The 18,754-nt window shown below is 55.7% G+C and overlaps 3 protein-coding genes and 1 non-coding gene across 4 annotated transcripts; 1 reads left to right on the forward strand and 3 right to left on the reverse strand.

The window, feature by feature from the left end:
• Positions 1–608: 608 nt before the first annotated feature.
• Positions 609–11,463, reverse strand: RPL3L (ribosomal protein L3 like). The gene is made up of 10 exons (XM_006270502.4): positions 10,393–11,463; positions 9,160–9,352; positions 8,493–8,661; positions 7,604–7,739; positions 5,788–5,974; positions 4,703–4,863; positions 4,042–4,143; positions 3,161–3,256; positions 2,517–2,636; positions 609–729 (listed from the first exon to the last, which is right to left on the reverse strand). Exons 1-10 carry the CDS (start codon positions 10,393–10,395, stop codon positions 673–675), a joined length of 1,224 nt encoding a protein of 407 aa, XP_006270564.1. The 5' UTR covers positions 10,396–11,463; the 3' UTR covers positions 609–672.
• Positions 11,464–12,056: 593 nt separating this feature from the next.
• Positions 12,057–13,348, forward strand: NDUFB10 (NADH:ubiquinone oxidoreductase subunit B10). Its single transcript, XM_006270501.4, has 4 exons — positions 12,057–12,252; positions 12,451–12,589; positions 12,734–12,873; positions 13,114–13,348. The coding sequence occupies exons 1-4, from the start codon at positions 12,111–12,113 to the stop codon at positions 13,218–13,220; spliced, it is 528 nt and encodes a 175-aa protein (XP_006270563.1). The 5' UTR covers positions 12,057–12,110; the 3' UTR covers positions 13,221–13,348.
• A 1,180-nt stretch (positions 13,349–14,528) lies between these two features.
• Positions 14,529–18,724, reverse strand: RPS2 (ribosomal protein S2). Its single transcript, XM_059716722.1, has 7 exons — positions 18,530–18,724; positions 17,853–17,942; positions 16,723–16,830; positions 15,976–16,149; positions 15,716–15,875; positions 15,063–15,154; positions 14,529–14,650 (listed from the first exon to the last, which is right to left on the reverse strand). The coding sequence occupies exons 1-7, from the start codon at positions 18,719–18,721 to the stop codon at positions 14,570–14,572; spliced, it is 897 nt and encodes a 298-aa protein (XP_059572705.1). The 5' UTR covers positions 18,722–18,724; the 3' UTR covers positions 14,529–14,569.
• Positions 15,280–15,423, reverse strand: LOC132244703 (small nucleolar RNA SNORA64/SNORA10 family). The gene has a single exon (XR_009456440.1). It is a non-coding gene; the product is annotated as a small nucleolar RNA SNORA64/SNORA10 family (small nucleolar RNA).
• Positions 18,725–18,754: the final 30 nt, after the last annotated feature.

Genomic DNA, 18,754 nt, shown 5'->3' on the forward strand with positions numbered 1-18,754 from the left:
GCTCAGGCAGCATCCTGTACTGGTGCTGGACCCCATGTATTCATACCCTAGCATTGTCCTCCTTGCTCTGCCCCACCAGTTCCTGGGAGCCTCTTCTCCCCTGAGACCAGCACCACCCTGTGCCTTTGCTTCAAGGCTTTGGATACAGGCTGAGCGAGTGCATCCGCAGCAGGGAGAGACGCTGCCCAACCTTTCCCAGCCACTCAGGGAGCCATGCAACTGCTCTCCAAGAACAGCAGGTTTCTCAGCAAAGCAATTGTTTGCTGGACCCAAGCCTCGTGGGAGGCCTCTGTGCCAGCACTTGCCTTTGTTCCCCTTTGCTGGATCCAACAGGGATTCTGCTGGGAAGGATGCATGGTCTGGAGAGAGCAGGTTTGGAAAGGCTGAGCAAAGCAGCCCCCTTGCTGCAGGCTGCCTCTGGCACGATGCAAACAGCATCTAAATTAGTCACAGGCATCTCCAGGGACCCCACTCTCAATGGGCTTATCCCCCTGCTGCCCCCAGAGCAGCAATGCCCACATCAGCACCTGGTGAGATGGCTCCAGGACTCACTGATGCCCCTCCGAACCACTGCCTCCATGGCCCAGGGAGGAAAGCAGGACGGCGGAGGCTTTGCAGTCCCTTTATTGGACGGGTCTTTGCACAACGAGGGTGGACATGGGTTAACGTTCCTTACAGCTCTTCCTGGGCTTCCTGCTTCCCCTTCACCAAGTGTTTCTTCTGGGGACCCTAAAACAAGTGGAAACAGAGGAAATGAGAGAATCATAGAAAATTTGGGTTGGAAGGGAGTTCAGGAGGTCCCATCTAGTCCAACCCCCTGCTCCAGGCAGGACCAGCCCCAACTGCATCGTTCTATCCAAGGCTTTCTTGAGCCGGGTCTTCAAAACCTCCAAGGATGGAGACTCCCTCAACTCTTTGGGTAACCTAATCCAGTGCCTCACCACCCTCCAAGTGAGAGCTTTTCCTAATATCCAACCTCAACTTCCCTTGCTGCAGCTTGAGCCCATTGCTCCTTGTCCCACTAAGAACAGCCCAGCTCCATCCTCTTTGCACCCACCATGCAGGGAGGTGAAGGCTGCTATTCAATCCCCCTCAGTCTTCTCTTCTACAGACTAAACCAGCCCAGTTTCCTCAGCCTCTCCTTAGAAATCATGTTCTCCACCCCTGAAATCATTTTCATTGCCCTCCACTGGACTCTCTCCAACTTGTCCACATCCTTTCTGTAGTGGGGGCCCACAGCTGGACACCGGACTCCAGATGTGGCCTCCCCAGTGCTGAACAGAGGGGAAGAATCACTGCCCTCAATCTGCGGGCAGCGCTCCTACCAACACAGCCCAGGATGCTGTTAGCCTTCTTGGCAGCAAGGGCACATTGCTGGCTTATATCCAGATTATTGTCCCCTGTCACCCCCAGGTCCTTTTGTGCAGAGCTGCTGCCCAGCCAGTCAGCCCCAGCCCATACCCATGCAGATCTCATAACCAATCAGCGGCTGGCTGCAGATGTGCCTCGGGAGGTGGCACAGGAGCCAGATGTGGTGCTGAGCAGTGTCTGTGCCCATCTGACTCCATCCCAGAGCACCAGGTGTGCAACACCAGCTGTTGGGCTGTAGCCTCCCAGCTCTCCTGGTCACTGCAGCTGTCACAACTATCCCAAGGCCTCCCCAGCCTGCCCCAGAACCAGCTGTTTGCTTGGCAGGAAGCCTGCCAGGGCTACAAACCTTTGCTGCTGGGGCAGGCAAGCTGGGGGAAGATGGAGTAGTGCAGGCATCGTGCTCATCTGCTTGCCCAAAGCATTAACCCCGCCACCCCGCAGTACACGGATGGGGTTTTGTGGCTGGTCCTCCTGCCCTGCAGCTAAATCAGTTGTGCTTGTGTGAGTTTAACCAGTGGTGAGCTGGACTGCTGTCTGGGGACAAGTGGTGCTGTGCCAGCGCACGCCTGCTGACGAGCTGCCCACTGAATAACTCATTTATTCCCCTTCAGCTCACCGCACTAGCACAGGGTGATGGGGACACCGCAATCCTAGCAGGGAAATGTCTCAGCATACTGGGTTAAAACTTGTTCTCTGTTTTACATTTAAACGACCTGGCTTGATGACCTTACATTTAAATGACCTGACTTGGGGTTTTGCAAAATCCCCAGGCTCATGGCCCGATGTTGATGCTTTGAAAAAACACAGGAGTGATGAGTGCAGTGCATTCAAGCCCATCAAACAACTGCACTGCCAGGGTGAGAGGAGCCATATGTCCAGCGAGATGCTGCCAACATAACTGCTGGCTGAACGCATCCCATTGCGTGTGCAAACGGGTTCACCGTATGGTACGACATTTCCCAGCTCTGGCTGGCACAGATACTTTCCCAGCTGCCGTGTTCCCCCTTTGCAGACTTCCTGATGGCAAGGCTGACGCATCTGTCTCTGAAGCAAGACAGTGCTGGATGCTACCTTTATTATTGGGACCACGTGCTCAGCTGAGAGTCGGGGCCAGGACTGTACAGATAGCACAGGACACCACTCACCATGAACGCTCTCTTCTCCTGCGCCGTCTGGAAGCAGCCATGGCCGAACTTGGAAGTGGTATCGATGAACTTCAGCTCAACGGCTTCCAGCTCCCGGCGTTTTGTGTGAACCAGAAGGGACTGGAGGAGGGGGAGACGACACGCATCAGGCTCATGTTTAAGCAGGCACGGGAATACAAGATTTGTCTGGGGCAGAGCTAAGGCTTCTCAGGCATGTCCACCAGCCAGTGACACTTAGCTGGCCGGTGGCTTCTGCAGGGAAGAGACCCAGGACAGTGGGAGTCCACGTGCCACCACATCTCAGTTCCTTGGAACGGAAATGACGACCCAGCTCATGGGGCAATTTGCCTCCTTCGAATCTGGCTGCCACCAGGGTTACCCTAACCCTAACCCCTCCCAGACCTGCAGATGTTGACCTTGAAAGGCAGCTCCACTCCCAGCAGGGGATTGTGCCAGATAGACCCACTCCAATTAAAGCAAAGCAGCTCCCGGGCAGATGAGACCCCGAGAAAGCCAGGCCGAGGAGAATGGCCTGGGCATGAAGACCAGCCTCTCTGGGAAACATCCCCCAAGCCACATCCTTATGGGACTCCCAAAGCCAGCTGCTCCCCGAGGTGTGGACTCATCTCCAGTGGCAGCCTCACCTTCCTGAGAGTCAGCACCCGCTTCTTGGTGCCCACCACGCAGCCCTTCAGCATGACGAAGTCATTGTTCACTTCGCCGTAGCGAGGGAATCCTCCCTGCGGATGTGAGCAGAGGGACGGTTCACAACACCCCCAAGCAGTGACTCCTTCTGTGGCATGTCTGCTGGTCACCAGGAATAGTAACCCATAGTGGCCTCATGTCCATCTTATTGTCCACTGTCCCCACCAGGTCCTTTTCTGCAGAGCTGCTGCCCAGCCTGTCCCAGTGCAGGGGATTGCTCCGTCCTAAATGCAGGACTTTGCACTTGCCCTCGTTGAACCTCATGAGATTCCTTTTGGCCCAATCCTCCAATTTGTCGAGGTCTCTCTGAATCCTAGCCCGACCCTCCAGTGTATCTACTACTCCCCCCAGCTTGGTTTCATCCGCAAACTTGCTGAGGGTGCGCTGCATCCCATCTTCCAGATCATTAATGAAGATATTGAACAAAACCGGCCCCAGGACCGACCCCTGGGGCACTGCACTTGATACCGGCTGCCAACTAGATATTGAATCATTGATTACTACCCATTAAGCCTGACAATCCAGCCAGTTTTCTATCCACCTTACAGTCCATTCATCCAACTCGTACTTCCTCAGCTTGCTTGCAAGAACGCTGTGGGAGACTGTGTCAAAAGCCTTGCTGAAGTCAATTATATATAATGATAAAGAAGGGGGTTGGAGTTGGGGGCAAGGACCCATGAGTGGAAAAGGAAAATGATGTGGAAAAAGCCCTTCCCAAGGAGCAATTAAGAGACCAGCCCAAGGCAATGCATTGCAGCAGGGGCAGAACCGCGGCCCCCCAGCGCCAGCCCAGCACTGCCTGCGTCTCCAGCCCCATTACCAGCGGCGTGATGGTCTTCTCGGTCACATCGTAGTTGGTCGCGGCGTTGTTCTTCACCACCTTGCCGTCCTCTACACGGACCCCGCGGCCGAGGCGGTAAATCTAGTGGGGAGCCCGAGGGGAAAAGAGTTAATGCTTTAATGTCTTCTCAGCAGGAGTGCCACAAATTAGCCCAGCACCCTCCCCAAGTGCTACTGTAATCCCCTTCCGCTGCCCGATCTGCTGCTCTGCTTTCTGCTCCCTGCCCTATGCTTCCTAAGCTGCTGCTCCGCTTTCTGCTCCCTTCCCTACGCTCCCTGAACAAGCTGCTGCTCTGCTTTCTGCCCTATCTGCCGCTGTGTGTCCTGTCCCATCCCCAGCCTCCTTCATGTCGGGCACAGAAGCTGCCCAGACCCCAGGTCAGCCCCCCTGATTTAAACCACAGTCACGAGCCACGTGTTGCAAAGTGACGGCACGCCAAGCACCAACGGGAGGCTGAGCTGCCCGGAGCAGAGCTGATCCCCCCCAGACAGGCTCTGGCCCAGTCCCACCGCGGCCTAAGTCATGGGGGATATGGGCATATGCACCACAGGGCCTGAGGAAGCCCCTGAAATCACATGTGCTACTGAGAGAGGGGCAGAGGGAGGCCAAGCGAGGGGAACGGGCTCTCTGGGCACCGTACCTTCTTGTTGAGCTCCGTGCGATGGTGATAGCCCTTCTGGCCAGCTCGGGCGATGGAGTAGCCAACCCGGGCTGGGTGCCAGGCTCCAATGCAGGCAACCTTGCGTAAGCCTTTGTGGGTTTTCCTCGGGAGCTTCTTGGCGTGCCACCGGCTTGTCACCCCTGGGAGAGACGGGACGAGGGGGACCATCAGGGGCTGATAGCCCAGAGACCAAAGCCCTGCTTGCACTCCACCAGTCTCGTCAGGCTGTGACATCTTCCCCCTGCCCTTGTACACCTGTGTAGGCATGCACACACGCATGCATATGTGCATACAAACAGACATGTGTGCATGCATGCACATGCACACGCACATACACAGGCTTTGCTAGCAAGGCAGGGGCTTTTCTGGTCCTTGTCTCATTGCTTGTGGCTTCACCCAGGACCCGGCCTCTTGCATGAGGCACACAGAAGAGCCCCAGCCCCGCGGCACCCAGGAGCCAGCAGGGCAGAAATTTGGCAGCTGCTCGCAAGCCGTGCTGGCGTCCCTGGGCTTGGACCGTGGCTGGGCTGCAGCGTGTGGGAGACACTTGCTCCGGGGGCCAGACCCCAGGCCGTTCTGCCATTCTCTGGGCCAGCAGAAGTCACAGACCTATAGCCATCGCCAGCTGACAACAGCAAACCATCAGGGAGGGAGCCAGGCACTGAGGCTAATTAGCAAGCACCCACAGAGCTTTTGCCTTCTCCTGTTGCTAACGACCCCTCACGGTTCATCGGCAGAGGAGCAGAAGCTGTGCCCCAGTCATGAGAGACGGTGGGATAACAATTATTCCCAGTTGTGCTACGTGCTTTCTTCAGATCCTGAAGCAGCGGATACCTGGCAGTATATATGGCTGCCTAGGTCTTGCAGAGGGTAAACTGAGGCAGTGACAGGGCAGCGACTGGCTGCCCAGAGCCACAAAGAGCATTGGTGTGAGCGGTGGGATCATAACTCCAGTCTTCTGGCCACTAGATAATGGCTGCCCCCGTGGCACCCCAGCATGGTGCATCCATCCTAACTCGCTGCACACTGAGTGCCCCAACCCTGCACCCCCCTGCACCCTGTACCTTTCATCCCGCGCCCCTTGGTCACCCCAATGACGTCGACCATCTCGTTCTGGCTGAAGACCGTATGCACGGAGACCTGCTTCTCCAGCCTCTCGCGCACCCAGTCCACCTTGTCAGCCACCGTCCCGCCGTTCAGCTGGATCTCCATCACGTGGGCCTTTTTCTGCTGCAGCGGCAGCAGCTTCATCTGTGGCGGACATAGAGGAGTGAGACCCAGCCTGGCAGAAGAGAGCATGGGGGGCAGCCAAAGGGCGGACAGATGGAGCCTGCTCCCCATCTTGCCCCCGAGCTCTGCCCTGATCTCGTATAGGTGTTTGGGAACTCAACCAGCTTGGACTGAGAAGGGCAGACGGTGTGTCTGTCTGCTACCTGCCTGGGTACGTGCAAATCATCTGTTCTCTGCTGTCTTGCTGGCAGGAAACCCCGACCAGGGGCTTTACTGGCCAGACAGTGGGTTTCTATACCCGGGTAGATGCCCAGGAGCAGGGACAGACACAGGGATACCCAGCTCCCTTCTCTAGCTTGTTTGCCTCTAGTAAACCGTTACCCCAGGACAGATGCAGGCAGGAGTGTATCCTGGTATAACTCCCACCAGCGGTTCAGCCTTTCAGGCGCAGCTCCTCGCCGCCTGGGAGAAGATGGCCCGGCTTAAAGCTCTGCAACATCTTTCCACTGCTTTGGTTTTTCACACTGGCTAAAAACCAGCGTCACCAGCACAGATGCTGGGCGTCCCTCCCTGGCTGTGGCCCCTTGGGGTACCAGGGTCCCTGGGCAGCTGGGCTGGGGCAGGGAGAAGTGCCCTCAGCTCCTTGAAGACGTCTCTCCTCTTCCTCCCCGCCTTCCAGCCGGCGGCGCTAACAGGCCCCCGTGAGAGCTGCCTCCAGCTCCCCTGGGCCTGGGGGAAAGTCAGCCCTGGCCAGAGCGAAGCAGAAACCCCGAGAAAACCCCGGAGAATAGAAATCTCGACTGGGAAAGCAACCCAGCTGCTTGCTGCTGAGATGAGACGCACCCAGGCATTGGCACGCTGCGGGCACGCACATGGACCTGGCACGTGTGCACATGCATGCGCTCCTGCCGCACACGCATTGCCAGAGGAGCACACATGCCGTGGGGGGGAGCAGCAGGAGCGGTCAGGGGCTCCCCAAGCACCTCCGCTCCGGGAAGCGGGCACCTGCTTCGGGCCGTCCTGCTCCCTCTCTCCTTCCCCAGGGCTATTTTTAGCTGGTGACCACAAGGCCCCTCCGCCCCGCTCCAGTGCCCCTGGCCTCTCCCCACAGCCCAGCGCTGCCACGTGGTCTGGGGTTAGGATCTGAGCGACCCCCAAGGGAAGCCTCCAAGCCCCAAGCCAGCCCAGGCGCCCCTGGATGCTGAGGGAGACGAGCCCCCCGAGGACCCAAATCCCCCCAGCCCCAGAGCAGGCAGCAGCTCTGGCCCCTGGCAAGCCCTTCCCTGCTCCTGGGTTATTTTTACCCCGTCATCTGACGCCAGTTGCTAATTCGAGGGGAGTTCATCACCGGGTCCGTGGCCCCGGAGATACCAGAGCTATGCTGCTGCACTTGGAGCAGTGTCTGCCCCCCTCCCCGGAGCCACTGTCTGCTCCAGACACACGAGGGGCAGAGAAGAGAGGAAACCCCAGCCCTGATCCCGCTGCAGCCTTTGGGGCATTGGTGCCAGTGCCCTGGGAGGTGATGCCTATGGCTGCACCTGCAAAGGTGATGCACTACCAACAGCCCCACCATGCCCCCGCCATGGCCAGAGGCACCCCGTGCTCCCCTGCTCCTGCCCCACTCGGCTGCGGGGATCGCCCAGGTCTCACCTGCGTGTGTACGATGACCCGAATGACCTTGCAGTACTTCTTTATGGCAGCAAAGTCCTTCTCCAGCTGCTTCTTCCCGTCCTCACTCTGCCACTTCTTGCAGTACTTGGTGAAGGCCTTCTTCTTGCTCTTGTGCCTGAAGACGGGAGCATTGCAATGACACTTGGTTGCTGTAACAAGGCGCAGGCTCCTGCAACCGCAGGTGCACGGGAAGCCTGCTTGCATGGACGATCCACCCAACATTCAGACCCCCGGATAACGGAGCAAAAGGAGCACACGCCAGGGACCGCGGGGCGGAGAGGAGAGTCCCGGGCTGCTGGAACAGCTGGCAATTTGGGGAGCTTTTAGTAGGAAGAAGCCACATCTGTGCCTCTGACTCGCTCAGTGTGGTCAAAATGCCGCGGGAAAAGCAGAGCTGAAGGGGACAGCAGATGGGCAGGCTCTGACAACATTTCCAGGGGCAGATATAAAAGATGCGATTCCTCCCCATGAAGACTCAAGCCATCCTCTTCCCCACCACCACCCAAGGACTTGTGCGGTGGCCTTTACAGCAGTGTGCCGAGGCCATATGGGGCTTGCATCTGTGCACTTGTGCATCTGCAGTGGTTGCAGTGGGGGGCATCTGCCCAGTTACCCAGGATAACAGAGTGCAGGACCCGGCTGCACCCCCCCAGTGACTAATTAACCAGTGCAACATGGGATTTTTCAGATGAAACCTTAAGGTTATACAATTTGCACATGCATTGGCTGGTCCCCCCCAGCTGCCCCAGTGCCAAGCTGCTGGGGGGCAAGCCCCAAGCCTGTCCATCACGGGGAGCTTTCGGGGGTCTCCGTGGGCAGGTCGAGCACACCAGCCAGATGACGGCCCGTGAACCCGTGGTGCTCTCACCAGTTCTTGTAGAAGCGCCGCCGGCACTCGTCGCTGATGTGCTCGGAGAAAATGGTCTTGAAGTTCCTGAGCCCGCGGGGCGTGTGGATGTAGCCCACCAGCCCCACCACGACCAGTGGGGGGGTCTCCACGATCGTCACCGCTTCCACCTCCTCCCTCTTGGACACCTCTGGGACAGAAGCAGAGGCAATTGCAATCGCAGAGCATCGGTGGCTGGGAATTGGTTATAAGCTGAATGCTGGTGTCTGCAGGGCTCTGTATCATTGGGAGGAGACGCGCACTCGCCCTTTCCTCCTGGGTGTGCAGGCAAACATGCCGTGGGCTACAGCCCCAATGCCAGAAGCCCTGAGACCATGCTCAGCCTGGGCAACAGCATCTCTTTCCCCATAATACCCCTCAAGTTCAGCATCTGCCACAGGGCAGCATCCCCTCCCCACGGCCCATGTGCTCCTTGGCTTCTCTGCCAACACTTAGCCCCGGCGTGCTAGGACGTGTGCTAAGCACCCCCAGCTCACGTGATACTAGTCACCTCCACGGCTTTGTGCCCTGACAAATGCAGCCCCGCTGCAAAGGGGCTCCTTGCAAACCCCACGGGCCGTCCAGCCCATTGCAAGGCCGTCCCTTCTGTTCTGGATTTGACCTCAAGGATTCAGCCAAAGACCCTTACTCAGCCCCGGCCTGTGCACTTCTCGCAAGGTGTGCGTCATGCCCGCTTTGTAGCCCAGGAAGGCCGTCAGGTGGACCGGCTTGCTGGGGTCATCCTTAGGCCAGGTCTTCACCTTCCCGCGGTGGCGACGGCTTCTCTTGTGCGGGAGGAAGCCCAGGTGGCCGTGCCGGGGCGCCGAGAACTTGCGATGGGACTGGAAGGAGGGAGAAAACCAAACAGGATCCAGATTTACAGCCCACCCCGCTTGATGAAGGACCTGAAGCAAGACTCGCTGAAGTCAGCGGGGAGCTTTCCAGGGACTTCAGCGGGCGTTGGAGCGGACCCGGGCTTCCCCGGAGGGTTCCCAGCCGGCGGCTTGTTCCAAGAGGATCCATCAGCGAGACGACACATGGCCATGATGTGAACAACCGTGTGTCTCGCTAGCCTTTCCATGCATTTTTAGGCACCCATTCACCCACTGCATAGGCAGACAGACCGATCCAGAGATCAAACTAACTCTTCCCAGGCTGGGACAGGAACTTCCCTCTTCCTTTCCAGTGAGTAGGAAGAGCCCCCCACGCCCCCAAAAGCAAGGGGCTTATTTGAGGTTTCTAAATGCAGTCCCCATGCCCGGCCTGGAAGAATTCCTGCCTCTGAAAAGCGCGGACTGGGTTGAACTAAATAAACCTCCCCGGCCACAGCCTCCCTCGCTTCGGAGAAAGGGCCTTAAACCAGCCGCAGCCTTTGCAAGATCTGTCCCGCCGAGGCCAAGTCTCATCGCTCCTTCGCATCACAGCCGCGGCGTCGCGCTCGGTCCTGCGCTCGCCCCCACCACCAACGACGGAGCAAGGGGCAGAGGAGGCGTGAAGGGAACAGGAATCGGGAGGTGCATGCGGAGAGGGGACGCACGCGATGCTGAACGCGTGACACCGAGCTGGGCCCGGCAGCACAAAGCAACGAGCCCGCGGGAAGAATCAGATCGGCTTTCCCCGCTGCCGGCCGAAAGTCGGCGGAGGTAAAGGAGCAAGCCCAGGTGCCGAGGAGTTAATTTTACAGCCTTGATAACTCTTGGCTAAGCCTGTTCATTCAACTCTTCCAGGCCACGTCTCCCTTTCCCCTCGCTTATTTTTCAATCTGAAGTGGCTCCGACTGTCTCTTTCCATCCTGTTTCCACCCCGCTAGTTCAATCCGCCGAGGGAGGATCCCCAACCCGCTCCCCGCCCCGCCAAAAGAGCAAACGCAGAGTTTACCGACCATGAGGTGTCTTCAACGCAGGGCAGAGGCAGAAAGAGGCTGTCACCCAGCGCCTCGACAGTCTAATATCCAAGATGTCTATCAGCCCGAAGACACAAATTTAGCTGCTGGCTTCATTCAACATGATATTCATTTCACACTCAGGCAAGCTGGCAGGCTCGGACACTCACAACAGTTGTGACGTGCTAAAGGTCACTGGCTGGTGTCTCAATTTACCCCTGGAAACACTCGGACATGAATGGGGCTGATCGCCGGTGCTGCCTCGGGTGTAGCTCTCCTCTCACCGACGCAGCCCGCTCGCTTCCAGCGAACGTCCTCCATGAACCCAGGGCTCCCCCATCCCTGCCGGAGGCTCTGGGATAAAATTGGACGCTCGAGGGGGAACTTTAGGCTTGATTTGGGGGCAGGAGAAGCATTGCCCTGCTCTGCGCAGCACACCCCAACCCTAACTCCTGTCCTCAGAGGTGGTGAGAACTGCCCCTGGAGAGCATGCAGAAAACCCCAAAACCCAGACAGAGAAAAGTGTTGGGCAGAGGTATCTTTTATAAAAGGTCTATAAAAGATATCACCTTGGCCCCAAAAGTTTCGTCCCTTCGACCAACACGGCTACAACCAAGAGTCCAAAAACCACCCCCAACCCGTGTGCGTGTATCACTGGGCCCTTTGCTCCTGACTGAGCCCCTGTAAAGCTCATTGCAGGACTGAGGGCTGCAGTTTGAAGCAAGAGTTTTTCTCTGCATCGGGGCTTGAGCAAGCTGTTTCCCCGGGCTCCGTTCATCCCGGCAGACGACGGCTTTCACTTCTCCCGAGATTAGTTCACGTGCAGTTTAATCGGCGAGGAGGCTTGAGCCCTTTCAAGCAGAAAGCTGCCATTGGGGTTCCCTGCTGCCGTCTGCGTGCACGTGATCCCCCCATCAGACACCACAGGCCCATTGCACGGCAGCCCTGACTCATCGCTTGGGGCTAATAATGTCCATCCGGGATGCAGGGTGCTAACGACCCATTGCAGCTCCTTGGCGTCGGGTCAGCCTGCGTTTTGCAAAGCTCCCACGCTCCCTGGATCTCTTCCCACCACCCTCCCACCCACCCATCCTTAAAACAGTGGAGAGTAGGAGCACCGCCCCTCCCCTCCTGTCGCTGTAGGATGTGCAGCGGCACCATGATTCTCAACCGGGGTCCATGACCCCCTGCCCTGGGGTGCCGCGGGATCCTTTTCAGGGTGCCCCAGAAGTGCAACAGGAATGCAGGGCTCGCGGAGTGGCTTTGCCTTGCAAGAACGGCCCAGCGCCAGGGTTTCCTGATGCTAGCAGGGTTGAGTTGAGACCCTCTGGCCCAGGGGCGGTTTTTGCAGAGGTTGCACGGGAAGCCTAGGGTCCCGGCACCCTACTTGTTATTCAGCCCTGGCAGCAAAGCTGTGCAACAGCCCCCAGGGCCACAGGGGCTGGGGGTGCCCCAGAGCCCCCCGCCTTGCTCTTTGCCCCTTGCCCAGCTGCAGCTCCTGCTCTGCTCTGCAGCCCCCTGCCGGCCGGCTCAGGCAAGTACCGCCCACAACTACATCTCCCGGGATGCTCCGCACCCGCGCATGCGCCGCGTCCCTCTTCCCGAGCGGCGCCGCGCTGCCCTCTCCGCGCATGCGCCTTCCCTTCCCCTTTAACCTCCGCCGCCGGCCTGACGCCGCGGCGCCGCCATCTTGTCCGGGCTGAAGCGAAGCTGCCGCGATGCCGGAGGACTGGGACCGCGAGGTCTACAAGCAGCCGCCGACGCGCACCCCGGTCGTCCAGCAGCAGCCCTACAACCCGATCGGCCTCTTCGAGAAGTGCTTCTATTACGGCGTCGATAGGCCCGTCACCTATTTCCGAGGTAGCGGCGGGGGGAGGGGCAACGCCGTGTCCGCTACGGATCCCCGCGGGGTGAGGGGGCGGGGCCTACTGATCCCCGCGGAGTGAGGGGGCGGGGCCTACGCTTGGAAATCTAAATATGCCCCTCCCCCACCTCTCTCTCCCTACCCCCCCATCCCACGTGGTCCCCATGTGCTGCGCCGTGCGCCGTGCGGCGCAGACTGGATGAGCCGTCAGCACGCCAAGCACAAGTTCTACTACTACCACCGGCAGTACCGTCGCGTGCCGTACATCTCCGAGTGCTTTGAGAACGACGTGCTGTGCATCTTCGAGGCGGAGATGCAGTTCGTCAGGGACAGGTACGTGGCAGCGGCGGCGGCGGCGTCACGCTGCGCCGCCGTCGCTCGCCCGGGAGGATGAAGCGGCGTTGAGGAGACCCGGCGCCGTCGGGATCGTCGCTCTGTGCGGTGTCCTGGTGCAGCGGGCTCCGTCTTGTCTTGCAGGAAAGTCGATCGGGAAATCGTGAGGATAATCCAGGACAGGTTTAAAGTCTGTCAGTACAGGGAAGGGGAGGCTTACCTTCAAAACTGCGCCAAGGAGTTGCAGCAATTTATGGACGTCGCCAAAGCCTTTGAGCTCAGATGTAAGTACGAGTAAAGCAGACCAGTGTTTTTGTTTTGTTTTTGACTTGTTGAGGTTTGGCTGGGATGGAAGGAGGATGCTGTTAAGACGTGCCAGGCTGGAGCCCTCCATGGAGGGTTGTTAGAAGTCTTTCTGGAAAGCCCTGGGGCTGTATTATACCGCCTCCATTTTTCCTCTAGCTACAACCTAAGCTGGTGGGGGGCGCACCAGAGGTTTCAGCACTGTCCCGATTCTCTTCTAGATGCTGATCTGGACATGTATCGTGGCGCTAGACAATGCTTAATGAAGCAGAAGCACAGAATGATCGAAGAAAGGAAGCAGGCGCAGGCAGAAGCGAACAAGCACTGAACGGTTGCTGCAGACGTAGGACGCCAGAACGTGGTATTGCGTTATATGCATCGTTGCACCGTGGTATGGTCTGTAAGCTGTATAGTCTTTAACTCCAATAAAACAGGCAGGGATCTCTGCCAAACTGATCCAGACACCGTGACCTTGTTGTGTTGCGATGTCTGAAGGGCAAAGCAGAGCAAATACCCTTGGGCTTCTCTTCTTTGCAGCACTTTGAGGAGCTGTAGTAGCTCGGCGCTTCTAGAAGACCGCTCTTGCAGCAGTGCCTGCCCACGGGTTTGGTCTGACTAGTGTAAAAGTGGCACAGCAGCAGAGTCCTTCAGCCTCTTTCACCGTCAAACACTGCCTGATCATTTTATGGAAAGAGCTAACTGTATACTTCAAAATGATGATGTACTCAAGACAGCTGTTTCTTAGAGGGATATTGAAAAAGATAGCCCCAAAATGTTAAAACCCTGCTGCTCATCAGTTTTAGGAGTAGAAAATATTAGTGCCCTTTAGTGGTTTCCCCAGCACCAGCACAATGCCTGGCCCTTGCAGGCTGACAGGAACTTGGATCAGCTGGTAGAAGTATTTTGGTTCCTCCCTTCCAAGGAAAGGCACTTGTGCTTTTGAGTTTTTCCTCCATTCCCCAGCAGATGAAGTTATTTTGAACGTGTTTGCCTACAAGTTGCAAGTGCTGCTTTTCAATCATGTTTTAAGCTCTTACAAGCTCTCACAGGGAGCTAAGGGATCTCTATACATCAAGTGTAGTCAAGTATTCACCATCCTTGCTATATACTCCCAAGGCAGCCTAGAATTGCACTGCTATGAAAGGATTTAACTTTTTAATAATGCAGCCTGTTTATTGCACTCATTTTGGCCATTTTATTTCAGTGTGTATAATGGAGCAGTTCCCAAACCAACAGATTACCCACCGCCAATTTAAAATGATACAGCCTTAAGTACGACCAGCAAATTTTTGTTGTAACAAATGTATTACAATTAATTTTATAACATGTACTACTGACAGGTGTCTGGGTACCACTGGTGGTACCTGTACCAGATTGGAACTGCTGCTAAGATATCAAAGCATTACTAGGGTTATTGCTCAGGAAGGACAGTGCTTTAATAGGCAGCAGCAGCTGGCTGTATTCTCTCTCATCAATCTCCTGGTTTGCACACTTTTCCGGACACAACCCCCCAGGGTCCTTTTTCAGCAGTACTGCAGCCTAGCTCATCAGTCCCCCATCTGTAGCTGTGCAGGCAATGGCATCTGTACTGTGTCCCCAGAATGGGCTCAGAGCACAACACACATTAACATCAAGGTCTGGTTCACTTTTCACTTTATTTTCTTGTACAAAAACATGTTAAGTTGTTGCCACAGCAGCTGCCTGGGTTCTCTGCACTGAGACCCTGGTGTGGGTCTTGGCAAGATGATCAGTGAACTCCTGCAATGAACAAAAAATGGTTCTTAATTCAAACACAGATGGCTTCATGACATGTTAATTCCCAAGTGGTAATATTTAACCGGTGAGATCAACAAGCGACTCTTTTTCCTATTGGCACTAGACAATCAGGCAACAGCTATGGCTATGCAAGCTTCATTTCACTCTTCTCTCACAAGGCAGTTGCCAGCCTGCTCCGGAGCACTGAATGGTGCTGGTGACAGATCCTGAACTGGCAGCATTTGCAGCCATGGGGGTTTAACAACTAATACTTACTTTCTCAGTGGAAAGGCAAGACTCACATGGCCCCTTGCACTAGGTTTAAAGTCACTATTGCTAGCAAAGTCCTTCTACAGAACTTCATGTGACAGGCTCCAAGTTGTGCACACAAAATGCAGCGATTCCATGTTCTTACCTGATAAGGAGACTTGGTGAACACAGTCTCCTTCCAGAGGTCAGGGGTTAGATAACTGTAAGTCTTGGAGATGGCATCAAAGGTGGCCTTAGCTATTCAGGGAAGAAAAAAAACAAACCAGACATCAGGTACTATGCATTACAAAGCAGCCGCCTGAAGGCCTCAGAGCAAGGGAAACAACCTACTGCATGACACAGTCAAACCAAACCACAGAAACAAGTGTCGAGTTCGAAAAGGAGCAGGGAGACCACATCACAAGGTCCCACTGCCGTGCATATTAAACTCATTTCCTTTCTCTCTCCAATAACGACAGTTGCACCATTTCAGACAGACAGACGCAACTGAGCAGAGCTGAGAGAGCTTTAAACTGAATAAAAAGGGAAGAAAAAGGGCATCTTACTGGGCAGCACCTGGAATATTTGGTACAAGAGATTTAAGTATTTCTCCCAAGGACCAATTTATGTTCTGCAGTCTGGCAGCGTGCACAGTCTGATTTCCCATTTGTCCAGGAAAGGGTTTTTCAAATTAATTAGCAAAACTAGTAGTGCCTAAATGGATGGTTTAGTCACACACTGAGACTAACTGTATCAGAGGGGTAACAAAATGACCAGAAGTCCAGCTGACTAGCGCAGAGCCGACAGCCTCAAACTTACCAAAGTTGCCCAACGTGGCAGTACAGCCCCTGGCTGAGGTGTAGCAGTCATCAATCCCAGCCATCATCAGCAGCTTCTTGGGAACTGGGGCCGATACAATCCCTGTCCCACGGGGTGCTGGGATCAGACGCACCAACACAGACCCACAACGGCCTGTCACCTAGTCCAAGAGAAGAGGGGGTTAAGAACAACACAACATATGTGTGTTCACACTTGAAAGCACAGCACAGGACTACAGAATAAAGCTGACCAAGCCTCACCTTGCAGGGTACAGTATGGGGCTTGCCGATCTTGTTACCCCAATAGCCTCGTCGCACTGGTACGATGGATAGCTTAGCCAGGATGATTGCTCCGCGAATAGCGGTGGCAACTTCCTTGGAGCACTTGACACCAAGACCAACATGCCCATTGTAGTCACCAATAGCAACAAAAGCCTAAAATGAAGAAAACCAAACCTTTAGTAGGGCTAAGGCACTCTTACACACACAGCCTCCCTTTCACCACATCAGAAAGGATCCTGCCACAGTGCAAGGAAACACGACTGCACCCCACAGCCCAGAAATGAAAAGTCTGCCTCTAAAGCTCCATCCTGACAGGGATATTCCAGCTCTGTTCTCTGTACCGCCCCACGTACAGCAAAGCCAGTGTCACACCCCACTACAACCAGGTAGAAGCAAAAGCAACTCCAGCTAAAGCTTGCGCTAAAGGAAAGCTGGGCCCTGAAGATCCAGCTATTCTTGTTCCTGGTCCAAGGGCAGCCCTGGATGAATGGGAAAATGGGTCGCCCAAGGCCCTCCTGAAGCCACAACCACTGAACACTTCTGTAGGCATTATAATTATCCCCATTAGATTCACACCTGTGCACGCCCCGTGAAGGTTGTATTTGCACCTTTATGGAAGGAACGGATTCTTTACCATCCCAACACGGCACCCCAGGAACATCAGCATCACAACATACCCTAACAGCAACAATTAAACAGAGGCAGGTACTGCTCTGGAAACATCACCTTGAACCTGGTACGCTGACCAGCCCGGGTCTGTTTCTGGACAGGCATGATCTTCAGCACCTCATCCTTCAGGGAAGATCCCAGGAAGAAGTCGATGATTTCCGACTCCTGCAGAAATCAAAGTAAATTATAGTCCGTCACAGCAGAACATAAGAAGTGCCAGGCTGGGTCAGCCCAGCATCCTGTGGAGGTCTCAAAAGTGATCCATCCCCGAATCCACATTTCAATAGTCACTACCCCACACTGCATCCAGCATTACTGGTTTAGAGATGCCAGAGGAAACCTTTCCAGCCACTCTGTTCAATAGCAAACACCACACCCATCACCCACAAATTCATCCAGCCCCTTTCAGAGCCCAGCTATGCTGTCTGCCTCCACCACCTCCTGTGGCAATGAATTAACTACATGCCACATGAAGACGTACTCTCTCATTAGCTTTATAAACCCGTCACCTTTTAATTTCTGTGGGTGACCCCTGTTCTAGTATTTGGGACCTGGGAACAATTCCCTGTTTGTTTGGTCTAACCCCACCATGATTTTATAATCTTTATGGTCACAAACCTTTACCAGATCCCCCTCAACCATCTCCTTTCAACTAGGGAACCCCAGGCTTTTTATGGTCTTTCCTGGCATGGCAACTTCTCCATGACCCTGCTCCTTCTGGTACACAGGGCTACAACCAGACAGATTTAGGATACAGGATAGTAGTCTGATGGTCTAAAGATGAACCTCTTCCAATAAAGCCAGCCAGCCACTAAGGTAGTGGATATCTGCATAATCTTTTGCAATAAATACTGTTTTTAAATATTCAAAAAGTATCACACATTTTGAAAGGCATAATGCAATCCACGTTTACATGAGCAGACTTCACCTGGTTCCCTTAAACAACATCTGTTGCATTAAATCACCCCACTGCTCTACTTTGTGCTACCTCAAGCAGCGCATTACATAAAGGAAAGTGAAACAGCACGTCTGGGGTCCTTGTGTAAGGGTCTGTTACCTAGTAACAACCAACCCTGAAAGCAGACTCCTTGATGAACATTTCGTAATACAACACCCATTCACTTTGCAGACCAGCATATGGCACAGGAGCTCAAATGCTCAGCGTCTACCCATTCACACCCCCTTACCTTGATTGGAAGGGAGAAGAGATAAATCTCTTCAAGAGACTTGATTTTCATATCCTTGACCAGGCGGCCGAGCTTGGTGACAGGAATCCACTGTAAAAAGAACATCCGATGGTCACACACAGTAAGGGGTGGAAGGGAGCTCAGGAGGGCACATCTAGCGCACCCCCCCACTCCAAGCAGGACCAGCCCCGACTACATCATCCTGGCCAAGGCTTTGTCTAGCCATGTCTTCAAAACCTGCAAGCATGGAGATGCTGCCACCTCTCTGGGTCACCTGCTCTAGTGTCTCACCACCCTCCTCGTAAGAGGTTTTCCTACTATCCAACCTCAACTTGCCTTGCTGCAGCTTGAGCCCATTGCTCCTGGTCCTGCCATCTGCCCCCACCGAGACCAGCCCAGCTCCATCCTCTTTGCAGCCCCCCTGCAGGGAGGTGAAGGCTGCTATTCAATCCCCCTCCATCTTCTCTTCTGCAGCAAAAGCCGGCTCCTGCTTCATTATCCCTCACCCCAGGAACCTGGAAACTATGTGCTTCACCCTTTCCTGCCCCGGTTTGTACCAGCCCCCCCTCCCCAGCAAAGGGACACGCGCCCCCCCCCTCCCCCAGCAAAGGGACACGCGCCCCCCCCCCCCTCCCCCAGCAAAGGGACACGCGCCCCCCCCCCGGCCGGACACTTACTTCCTTCTCCTCCGCTTTGCCCCGGGCCCCGCGCCCCCGGCCCCGTCCCCTGCCGCGGCCCCGCCCGCGCCCCCGGAGGCCGCTGCCGAAGCCGCCCCGGAAGCCGCCTCGCGCCGCTGCTGCTGCTGCCGCCGCCGCTGCTGCCGCCGCCGCCGCGGCCGGGGCTGCCGCTGCACCGGCGTCGTCCGCCATTTGCTGTGGGGAGAAGCACGCGGGCGGTGAGCG

The sequence above is a fragment of the Alligator mississippiensis genome, chromosome 13 (genome assembly GCF_030867095.1).
Source record: "Alligator mississippiensis isolate rAllMis1 chromosome 13, rAllMis1, whole genome shotgun sequence".
Classification (NCBI taxonomy): Eukaryota; Metazoa; Chordata; order Crocodylia; family Alligatoridae; genus Alligator; species Alligator mississippiensis.

Bases quoted from the DNA above. Each gene is read 5' to 3' on its own strand.
- RPL3L (XM_006270502.4), bottom strand. The intron at 5,975-7,603 runs GTGAGACCTGGG...TGTCCGCCACAG, and splicing joins GGGTCATCGTACACACGCAG to ATGAAGCTGCTGCCGCTGCA. The intron at 3,257-4,041 runs GTAATGGGGCTG...TCACATCCGCAG, and splicing joins AGAAGACCATCACGCCGCTG to GGAGGATTCCCTCGCTACGG.
- NDUFB10 (XM_006270501.4), top strand. From the start codon at position 12,111: ATGCCGGAGGACTGGGACCGCGAGGTCTACAAGCAGCCGCCGACGCGC. The intron at 12,590-12,733 runs GTACGTGGCAGC...CTTGTCTTGCAG, and splicing joins ATGCAGTTCGTCAGGGACAG to GAAAGTCGATCGGGAAATCG. The intron at 12,874-13,113 runs GTAAGTACGAGT...ATTCTCTTCTAG, and splicing joins CAAAGCCTTTGAGCTCAGAT to ATGCTGATCTGGACATGTAT.
- RPS2 (XM_059716722.1), bottom strand. From the start codon at position 18,721: ATGGCGGACGACGCCGGTGCAGCGGCAGCCCCGGCCGCGGCGGCGGCG. The intron at 17,943-18,529 runs GTAAGTGTCCGG...TTCTTTTTACAG, and splicing joins GCAAAGCGGAGGAGAAGGAA to TGGATTCCTGTCACCAAGCT. The intron at 15,155-15,715 runs GTAAGTTTGAGG...TTCCCTGAATAG, and splicing joins TGCCACGTTGGGCAACTTTG to CTAAGGCCACCTTTGATGCC.